Source organism: Caretta caretta, chromosome 1, assembly GCF_965140235.1.
Source record: "Caretta caretta isolate rCarCar2 chromosome 1, rCarCar1.hap1, whole genome shotgun sequence".
Lineage (NCBI taxonomy): Eukaryota > Metazoa > Chordata > Testudines > Cheloniidae > Caretta > Caretta caretta.
The window spans coordinates 233324266-233335891 of record NC_134206.1 but is presented as its reverse complement, the minus strand read 5'-3'; the positions used below and the strand labels follow the sequence as shown (position 1 = coordinate 233335891).

General features: G+C 39.9%; 1 protein-coding gene across 7 annotated transcripts in view; it reads right to left on the bottom strand.

The window, feature by feature from the left end:
* Positions 1-626: 626 nt before the first annotated feature.
* LMNTD1 (lamin tail domain containing 1) overlaps positions 627-11626 on the bottom strand; it is a 307951-nt gene continuing 296951 nt past the window's right edge. For 5 of the 7 annotated variants that reach the window (XM_048826037.2, XM_048826066.2, XM_048826042.2 and 2 more), the window contains one exon: positions 3956-4087. Coding sequence is in view for 1 of the 7 variants with exons in the window: in XM_048826052.2 (XP_048682009.2) it covers positions 3947-4087 (141 nt within the window). In the remaining 6 variants the exon portion in view is untranslated. Of the gene's footprint in view, positions 4088-11626 lie in introns of all 7 variants that reach the window. The other 2 variants (XM_048826052.2, XM_075121606.1) reach the window with 2 other exon arrangements.

Below are 11626 nucleotides of genomic sequence, written 5' to 3'. Positions count from 1 at the left end.
GGGAGCGTCAGCAGTCGACCTACCGCAGTGAAGACACCACGGTGAATAGATCTAAGTACATCATTTCAGCTACGTTATTCACCCCCAGTGTAGACCAGGCCTTACTGTAGCACCTACAAGCTCTAGCTATGGACCAGGAGGCACTGCACTAGGTGCTACACAAACATAGAGGAAAAAGATGGTCCCTGCCCCAAAGAGCTTACAGTCTAAGTAGCCAACAGAGGCGCTGTCCTAGAGTCGCTGCTGGAGCTGAACGAAACTCAGCAATTGCAAACTGTACTTCACTGTGTTATTAGCTATGCTTTGCATGAGAAATGAACATGGTTGTAAAATGGTACCAGAGGCCACCTTGTAGGGATTAACTGGGTCTGTCCTGTCACTCTCTTCTTGACTCTCCTTTCCTTTCCCTTGCAGTAGCCTGTACTCTCTGTAGTAAGAACAGCACCAGGTAGTAAGTGTTTCCAGGTTCTGGCACTTTGCAAGTAAGCAGATGTATTTTATTATAAAAAGTAGGAAGTTTTATGAGAAAAGACAAAATAAATCCCTCTAGATGAAATAATATATATTTTTAGAAATCATTTTCCAAGGCATTATTTATACATTGTAATAATAATTACTGAACAATAAAGATTTTAAAATTATGTTTATTGATTTTCATAAGACAGTAGTAATTTGACAGACCAAAAAAAGGCCAGACAAACCAGAGACTGTGAATACAGCATAATGAAAAGTACAGCGCAAGCAGATGTGACTTGAAAGCTGGGCACCAAACTTTTTCTTGATGTCTTTTGTGGAATTAACAAAGCATTCAAGTGGCTCACTCTGCACTACGGAAGTAGAGCAGGTTCTCTCTGATTAGCAGCTAAGCCAGTTTCCCAAAAATGGGTATCATATTTGAAAATGATTATGGGAAACCTGTCTCTAGGTCCTTTTTTCCAATTGCATTCATGCATCAATGCCTCAGTGTACAGGGTATGATCCTGAGAGGTGCTCAGCACCTGCAATTCCCACTGATTTCAACATCAGCTCAGCATTTCCCAGCATCTGGCAAGAGGGTTTACTATGGTAAGGACAAACTCAGTGTTTAATGTTTATAAAAGGTAATAATAAGAAATGTTAATTGGCATGAAATAGCTGTTTCCTGATAGGTTGTGAGCCATGAACCTATGAAGATCATTGGTTATATGGAACTGGGAATCCTGGGACAGGTGTGGCTCTCTGATAATGTTCGGATAGATTGTTCTCTCCCAAGGTAAAACCCATGGGATTGAGCTCAGGAGAAGAAATTTCCATGAGCATCAAGTCACAGAGATCCCTCTACATTGTTCTATCAGGAGAAAGGAACTTCACAGAATATATAATATACAGCCTGGGGACTGTGTTACCTTTTCAGGAATCTCCGTAAGGTCAGACAGGGGATGACAGGTGTCACCACAGTCATGAGCCACCAACTCCTCCCCTAGCCCGCCCCTGCCCCTCCTCTCCCCTGCATGGATCCTGGTCCTACAAAGCATCTTCTGAGGGTCCCTGGGGATGGACAGTGCTATTGAACTGCTTGAGTCCCCCCCATCCTTGGAGACCTGTTTGGGTCCTGTCCCTGAATAGATAACAGAGGATGAGCTGGGCTTTAGAATTAATATAGAACTTTTTGACATTCAAAATACTTTACAAACAAATAATTAAGACACCCTACTCCCTGTGAGGTGGGTAAGTAGCATTATCCCTATTTTACAGATGGGGAAATAGAGGCAAAGAGGGATAAAATGACTTGCCCAAGGCCACACAGAAAAATCAGTCTCAGAATCCCTGTGAAGGTTCAAGTAGAAATCCAATGAATGCTTGAAAAATGGATAACTGGTTTCTTTAATTCTCTTTGGCTCCGAGGCCCAAGACTTCATTCTGCAATGGGCTACTTTTCTTCATCTGCCCTGTATAATGCCAACAGACCCAGGTAATTTGTGGGCAGGATTGAACCTGAGACCACTGAAGCTTAGTGCATGAACCTCTACTGAATAAGCTAAAAGCCACATGGCTAATAGCCAAGGCTGTAGCAGACTCATCAATCCATAGCTGGGCTAGCTGCCACTAGAGGGGAACAAAGTGCCACACCAAGCAGGCATGGATTTCACCCATGCAACTGCTCCTCCCAGAGGATATCTGGGTATCCTCTCTGGGGCCTTCAAAGTAGGCCACCTTGTGAGACTCAGGGAGGTAAAATCTGAGGACCCAGATGCAAGTGGCTTAGAAAAATCTGACTTCAGAAGAAGAACGGGACCGGGAACTCATCACGTTATCCCAGACAATTTCAGCTGACTTTCCCCTCACCTCTTGGGGGTCCCAACTCACAGCTTGTGAACCTCTCTTCTTTGATTAAAAAATGAGGAGTACTTGTGGCACCTTAGAGACTAACACATTTATTTGGGCATAAACTTTCGTGGGCTAAAACCCACTTCATCAGATGCATACAGTGGAAAATACAGTAGGAAGATATATATACACAGAGAACATGAAAAAATGGGTGTTGCCAGCTGTAACAAGACCAATTAATTAGGTGGGCTATTATCAGCAGGAGAAAAAAACCTTTTGTAGTGATAATCAGGATGGCCCATTTCAAGCAGTTGACAAGAAGGTGTGAGTAACAGTGTGTGGTGGGGGAATTAGCATGGGGAAATAGTTTTTACTCTGTGTAATGACGCATCCACTCCCAGTCTTTATTCAAGCCTAATTTAATGGTGTCCAGTTTGCACAGATTAACCATTACAATCTAAAGAGCCGGTAGGTCAGCATTGCTCCCCTGGGGATGCAGCCTCCAACTTCACAAACTCTTCCTTCATTTTCCACCATCTAGTAAACAGGAAACCAGACACTGCTCCTCTACGTCAGGCAATATCTTGCCACCAGGCTACTGAGAAAGGCTCTGGAAGGCTGTTTTTGGTGGGAGTTATTAATATATTCATAATTTGTGATTTTATAATCCAGGCAGTGGGAAAATATCCCCAAATTTAGGTTAGATTTTAAAACAGTATACAAGAGATGGATGTCTGTGGAAGAAGTTTTGGGTAAGTTTCTCCCTGTTTTCACTGGAGATGGAAATGAAATTAAATTTGAATCCAAATATGCCAAATTTTGAGGACATTTGGATCTATATATGGATCCAAAATTTTAAAGCAGACTCCTATCCTTGTAATTGGCTGAATCAAAAGCCAGCATGTTAACATTCCCAAATCTGAAGCAAGTTAGGATCTGTCTTTTGCATCTAAAACTCATCTTTAGTTAACATGAATACTGTCCTGGGGATAGATTTGACCAATGGAATCTTCTTACCAGGGCAGTCACAGTCTATCCTGTTTTGCCTACCCTGTTTTGATTCCATTATAGTATGATCATTACCCACTGCTGGCCTTGAGGACACCTTTGTGGCCAACTTTGCCTAACCATTTTCATATATCAGCTGCCTCCACTGGATTTGATAGCTGTGTAAAAGGGGGGAAATAAATCATCACAGTATAAGAAATATTACATTGCAGATACTTTTAAACATCTTTTTCCCCTGTGCAACCAAAATAGGTGGTTATTTTTTAAAGGTATTTGCTTTGGTAGTTAAATGTTTCCCCCCCTTTAAAACACTGAATGATTATATAAATAATATGTAAAACATTATATATAGTATACACTCTCTCTATAATGTTTTACATATTATATACACCCTATTATCAGTCATTCCAAATATATAATCAATAAAAATGTAATGATAATAGTCAGTGAAACAAACTTTCTGGTACATATCAGTCTACATGGAAACAACATTTAAATTCTATAGTGTCACTCAACAACCTCGTCTCCTCATTCCCTGAAGCAATGACCCACATATTACTATTTTTGCTGCAGAGCATTAAGGAGCTCCCCCACCCTCCTCGTACACACACTCCTATTCATAGATCCTGTGTTAAGTGTTAGAGAAAGTGGTGGGTGTAAAAGAAGTCAGGGTTGGTAGACTGAAGATGTAAGGTGAATTGACAAAGTACTTCTGTAGAGCAGAGCCAGTGGGTGCAGGAGAACCTACGTACATCACTCCACCTAAATTAGGCTGCAAAAGAAAAACAAGATTCCTGGTAAGTTTTAGAGGTAGAGTAAGTGCATATAGTATTAAACCAATACTCTCTAAATTGCCCTTATTTAGTTAATTTAATTTTTCTTTCCCCTTAATGTTTGAAGGGCTCATGAATGGTGTAGGAGACTGAAGTCTTAGTTAGCCACAGAACAGATAGAGTAGCAATGCAAATATTCGCCATGGCAGTCAGCTGACCTGGAGAGATTATTCAACTGTCCATTCAGTTGCTGATCCTTCTGCTGAGAGTGCCGCAAGGGAGCCAGTTGGGAGGATTGTGTGAGTTCTGTGCACATTTGTTCACTAGGAACTGGACGAAGACCACCAACTCATTCACATTTTAGTCACTAGTGTTCTGAGAGAAATTCTGTGCAGCATCTTAGAAGTAATATTGGTAAATCTTAGTCTTTACCAATTCTTTGAGCCACCCAGTAACTCCCCTAGCTCCTTTCTTATAAAAGTGACACTAGACAATGGAATAAGTTGAAGGTCAATAGTTCAAAAGCCATTAGGCAAAATAATAATATATTATTAATATTAGTGGGTGACAAAAGTGACTAATAATTTTAGATATCTTAGAGAGACCTCATTTTCAGAAGGTGATGAGTGCCCATCTTTTGAAAATCAGACTCCTCTGAAGCGTCTCCAGATGAGTCCCCCAACACGGAGGCATCCAAAAAATCACTAGTCAATTTGAAAATTATGAATAAATATTGCAAAAACTAAAATGATCTGAACTGGGGAAAAACAATGGCATGTTTAAATGTACCAATATATTAAACTCTAACAAGATTATATATCAAATTAATGTATTGTTTTCCATACTGAAACTGGAAGGGGAACCGACATTTCTGCCAAAGTTTTGTGCCAAGAAGCTGATATCATCATGACCATGTAATCTATAACTGAACGCCAGCTTCCAGTCAGTATACAAATATACCAATGACAAAGCCAAGGTGGCTAAGAAGCATTCTTTGATTGTTGCTTTAAATAATTATTTGGAAATTTAAAACCTAATTCTTGGACCCCTGAAAACAGGTGTGAAGTCATTACAGTGATGGTGCTAATGCTAGAGCACTCACTAGGCATAGGATATAGAGCCTTGATTCAAACCCTGTTGAGGTCAATAGGAGTTCTTATATAGGCTTTGTGCTCAGGCTCTGTGTTCATTATTAGCAATAATGTTTGCAGACTTATACTGTGCTTCTTATTAGAAAGATTCCAAAAACCCCATCAGAGGCATGTTCTGTCCTTGGCTGTGCACATGTGGCTCCAATAGATTTCCAGAGGACAGGTCTGCATACACAAGGCAGAATATGGCTTTAAGTGATTGCCAGTCCCTGAGAAGCACTGCTTCTAACCTAGTGTACATACAACACGTTCAGACCAACTTCAGCTCTCCACTATTTACTTAAAATGCACACTGTAAGAAACACAGATTTTTCACATCTGAAAAAATCTTGGTCACACGTCACTTTTTTGTACATACAGAGATGGGAGCTGAGTCAAGGACAGCTGCATGATCGCCTGGGAAAAAACATCCTCTGGAGGAATAAGAAAGAAATTGTATTTTGAAAGGAGGTGACCTAGTGGTTAGAGAAGATGAGTAGGTGTCAGGTGGAATCCTGAGGGCTATAACTGGCTCTGCCATTGATTTGCTGTGTGACCTTGGGAAAGTAGCACAATTTCTCTGTGCCTCAGTTTAATAATATCTAATTCATAAGGGCGTTTGTGAGACTAATTGTTAATTAATCTTGTTCCAGTGGTTTGAGATCCTCATATGAAAGGGGCAAAGCATTATTATTATAATCTGATCCCCAGGTCTGGTTATGTTTATGATCAATTACCTACCGGGATTAAAAAAAACAGCAACCAACAAACCTAAAACAAAACCACCCATTGGCAGGTATCTTGACATGCAGCTAATCTTTCATGGTCCCTTTCAGATATAGAATATTTTTAGACACAAACACACCTATTACATAACATTATAGAGTGGAAAGTATTCTCTTTTGTGAAATGTGCATCTTTTTATGTTGGGCTGTGGAATCCAAGACTGAATTTAGAAACATTGGAATTCTAATAGCAAGGCGAACCATTTGTCCAGCTAGTCCAGTATCCCATAGATGAGAGTGGCCAGTACCACTCCAGATGCTTCAAAGAAGGGTACAAGAAACACTATAGTGGACAATTATGGAATAACGTCCTCATAGGATAGCTCTTGGCCTCAAATGCATATTGTAGAAATGCGTTCCTAAGATTAATTATGCATTGAGTGGAAGAGTTTCCTTTTATTTGTTTTTAATTTTAATTTTATTTAATGTCCCTTTGTTTCCTATATCAGGAGAAAGGGTAAATAGGAACACACAATTTACCTTCTCTATACCATAATTTATCTTGTCTCTCTCATGTTTCCTTTTATACATTTCTAAACCACAGTCCTAATCTTTTCAATTTAAAAGTTCTCATCTAATCATCTAAATTACCATCTCTGGACACATTTATTTCTGCAGTAATTTTTTTTTTAGATAAGATGACCAGGACTGAATACAGTATTCTAGCTGTGGTCATAACTTTGGTTTATCTACGAATGAAACCATAGCACTCTTGATTTAAAGAAAGTAAGAAAGAAAGAAGTGTTTAACCAATAAACACCAGGAAAACACTGGAAATGGTTATTTGTATTTAACTATTTGTCTCGTCTACATGGAGCAGTAGTGTAGATTGCGGGAGTGTGATTTCTGAAGTGCACTAACGCGTTGCAAATTAATTGATCTGTGTAGACCCAGATGGTGTGCACTAACAGTTCCTTAGTGTGCTTTAACATAGTGCTGTTTGAAACAGTGTTATGCTTATGTGCACTAAGGAATATTACAAAGAGATTACTCATTACACTGTATTACAAATAGAAAGCCCCCAAACAACTAGTTTTTGGACATCTACATAAAACTCAAAATTGCTAAAAATAACCCATCCCAAATGAAATTAATAAACCTCCCAAAATAGAATTCCTATTATTTTCTATCCACTTCCTTATATGTCCTAACATGATTTACCTTTTTGACTGCTGCTGTGCATTAAGCAGAGATTTTCACTGAGCTGCCACAACAATGACTAAGTATTTTTCCTGACTGGTTACAATTAATTTAGAACTCAGCAATGGTTAAGGGCAGTTAACTTATTCCTTCCAAAGTTCATTATCTTGCATTTGACAACAGTAAATTTCATCTGCTATCATAATGTCTGTCTGCCTACATTTGTTAGATCCTTCTGAAATTCTTCAGTCTTCTCTAGTTTCATCTGGGCTAAATTATTGTGTCATCTGCAAAGGTAGTCACCTTATTGCTCTCCCTCTTTTCCATTTCATTAATAAACACCACGTTGTAGTACACAGATCCTTCAGGCACTCCACTGTTAATCTTTCACCACAGTAAAAATTTACTATTTAATCTGCATTTTGTTTTCTAACTCTTCATCAATTTCTAACAGTACTTTACCTGTACTTTAATATATGTCTTACAATATGACCTAATAACAACTCAGAGGTATTGTATGGGAATACTTTTCAGTTAAATTCACAATGACATCACTTTTCATTTAAGCAAAAATTGACCCTGATGAGCCTCATGCCATTTAGATAAGATGCTTTTTAAATATTTCTAAGATTGGGTTGTACCAGACTCCATCCTTAAAATGACTGTGTCAAAGAGCACCATCAAAGCATCAGGCTGATGTTTCAAGATCTTTATATTGTCACACAATACACTCATAAAGAATAGTTCTGACATCTGCTGCAATTAGTAGATCACTCGTGCATACTTGGCTCCTTGCATCGGTGCTATGTGTACTCACTAGGAGTGCTTGTGGTGATGCATAGTGGAGTACACCCTGGGGAGGTAACCCAGTGTACAACCTGCCATCACCCACAACATTGCCAAAATGTCCCAAAAAGCAATGTATAGGTGGCAGAAAAGAGCTGTGCAGGGGTGACTGGGAGCAAGGGATCAAGTTCCCGTCGTGCACCCTTTTCCATTCCATAGTTTTCACACCTTTTTTAAAATCCCACAATCCCATGTGGCGCTGTTCGTCCTCTCTGACAGAAACATGGAGCCTTCGCAGCTCTGCACTATTACATCAACCGTGGCTTCAATGCTGTGCAGTGAGGTGTTGTTACTGCATCGCTGTAATGGTGTGTTTACAGCAGCGATTTTGAATGTAGACACACGCACAACTAGGTTGACACAAGGTGACTTACATTGACCTAACTTCACAGTGTAGACCAGATTTCAGTACTCCTAGCTCTAATGACCTCACTAAGGCCACTTGGTAGTGGGATAAGAGTAGGCTATAATCACAATGATATGGCTCACCTCCAAATTAAGATGTCAGGAAAAAGCCATTAGGGTAATTCTTGTAAAACTTGGGGTAACAGACATCAGCCTGATTGATGGATCTGACGCTGTAGAATAATTATCTCACTCTCCTGCCCAGTGGAGGAATCTACATGGACTACAAAAAGAACACAAAGGGACTTTCCACAGGAGTAATTGCTCAGAGCAAATTGGCAGCTTTAAAAGGGAATCAGGTGGATTGCCTTTCTTCATTTTAGATTAAGGTTAAGAATGGAGTAGTCACCCTTTTATTAAATCTCTACGTGATAATGAACTGAAGGTAATGTATTCACAAAGATGATAACATCTTACATTACAGTTATGTAGACGCTTTTCATCGCAAAGGACCCCAAAGTACTTTACAAGCTATGGCTCAATCCTACAAAGTGTGGAGAACCTCCTGAGTGGAGAAAAGGGCCTGGAATTCCCATGGGAATTGTGGTACCCCCACCCTCCACACCACCCAGGAGGTGGTCAGCACTTTGCAGGATCAGTCCTTTATAAATGCAACACCTTGTATGAGATAGTAAGAACAGAAGACTAGGTTCCAGATCCTCAGCTCGTGTAAATAAATTGCAGCCATTTACATCAGCTGAGAATTTGGTCCTAGGAGTCAGATTGCTGGATTTTATTCTCAGCTCTGCCACATGATCACTGGGCAATTCATTTAAACTCTCTGTGCCTCAGTTTCTCCATTTGTAAAATGGGGATTGTCACAAGGTGGCACTGCCCCCTTATGAAGGAAGAGGCCAGTGCATCTGTGACTGGTCTGCTGACTCCCAGTTGGGCTATATTGGAAGGAACATGGACAAATCAGGAAAGTGATTGAGAGAACAAACATGGGGCTTTCGCTGCACCCTAGAAAAGAGATACTGGCTACAAGTCAGGATGCCTGGGTCGTGGGAGAAGGAGACTCTGGAACAAGAGAAAGACCCAGGGGAGTGCCCCTGCGGCAACTATCCTGGGCAAAGGGCAGGAAGCTGGGAAAGAATCCAAGAGGGACATGAGATTTTATTAAGCCCAGGGTGGGTGGACATTGTTATTCCATTGTTTCAAGGAAGACTAGAGCCTGAAGAAAGTCAAGAGTGAAAAAGGTGACAGAGCATGAGGTGGTTTGAGTTACAGTATGGCACTTGAGTTTAAATCCTTGAGCAAGATAATAATGAATTATCCCATGACGAGGGATCCTCTGCCCAGGATAGTGTTTGAGGAGTATTTGCAGTGACCTGGAGAAGGGGGGAAACTGAGACTGGCCACCTGCAGGCACCTTCCTGCCCGGAGGAGGCACTGGCAAGGGGCCTGACAAGTAACAGGGTTATTAATACTTCACAGAGTGATGTTAGGCTACAAACGTGCAATTCTTTTGTAATGCATAAATGTGTTAGTTTGCTTTTGTTTTGTCTTTAAGGATGACATTTTTAATCTCATCTGTTATCAATTACACTATACTCTTTTTACAACTCCTGTTGTATGCTAAACCTTGAGTGTACTGGAGAAGCTGCAAAGGAATGTAATTAAATTAGGAATCTTCTAACAGGCTGAGAATACATTGTAATTAGGTCCAAGCTGTGAAGTTCAGGAGCCTGCCACTGCTTCCATTGACTGAAGATGAAATGTCAATTCCACATCTGAATTTTCTCCAGTGTTCTGAGTTACAGAGTGAGCATCTGCAAAGTTTGGATCTGGAGCTGATCTTCTTTGATTTCGTGAGTGTTCTTACCTGGGGCTTTGGTTCAGGCTAGGGCTGTCAAGCAATTAAAAAAATTAATCACAATTAATCACACTGTTAAACAATAATAGAATACCATTTATTTTTGGATGTTTTCTACATTTTCAAATATATTGATTTCAATTACAACACAGAATACAAAGTGTACAGTGCTCACTTTATATTTATTTTTGATTACAAGTATTTGCACTATAAAAAACCCCAAAAGAAATAGTATTTTTCAGTTCACCTAATAAAAGTACTGTAATGCAATCTCTTTATCATGAAAGTTGAATTTACAAATGTAGAATTATGTACAAAAATAACTGCATTCAAAAATAAAACAATGTAAACTTTTAGAGCTTGCAAGTCCACTCAGTCCTACTTCTTGTTCAGACAATCACTCAGACAAACAAGTTTGTTTACATTTGCAGGAGATAATACTACCCACTTCTTGTTTACAATGTCACATGAAAGTGAGAACAGGTGTTGGCATGGCAGTGCTGTAGCCGGCATTGCAAGATATTTACGTGCCAGATGTGCTAAAGATTCATAAAAAGAAAAGGAATACTTGTAGCACCTTAGAGACTAATAAAGATTCATGTGTCCCCTCATGATTCAACCACCATTCCAAGGGACATGCATCCATGCTGGTGACGGGTTCTGCTCGATAACAATCCAAAGCAGCGTGGACCGACGCATGTTCATTTTCATTATCTGAGTCAGATGCCACCAGCAGAAGACTGATTTTCTTTTTTGGTGGTTTGGGTTCTGTAGTTTCCGCATTGGAGTGTTGCTCTTTTAAGACTTCTGAAAGCATGCTCCGCACCTCGTCCCTCTCAGATTTTGAAAGGCACTTCAGATTCTTAAACCTTGGGTCGAGTGCTGTAGCTATCTTTAGAAATCTCACATTGGTACCTTCTTTGCATTTTGTCAGATCTTCAGTGAAAGTGTTCTTAAAATGAACAACATGTGCTGGGCCATCATCCGAGACTTCTATAACATGAAATATATGGCAGAATGCAGGTAAAACAGAGCAGGGGACATACAGTTCTCCCCCAAGGAGTTCAGTCACAAATTTAATTAACACATTATTTTTTTAAGGAGTGTCATCACCATGGAAGCATGTCCTCTGGAATGGTGGCCGAAGCATGAAGGGGCATATGAACGTTTAGCATATATGACACCTAAATACTTTGCAATGCCAGCTACAAAAGTTCCATGCAAATGCCTGTTCTCACTTTCAGGTGACATTGTAAATAGGAAGAGGGCAGCATTATCTCCTGTAAATGTAAACAAACTTGTTTGTCTTAGCAATAGGCTGAACAAGAAGTAGGACTGAGTGGACTTGTAGGCTCTGAAGTTTTACATTGTTTTGTTTTTGAGTGCAGCTATGTAACAAAAAAAATCTACATTTGT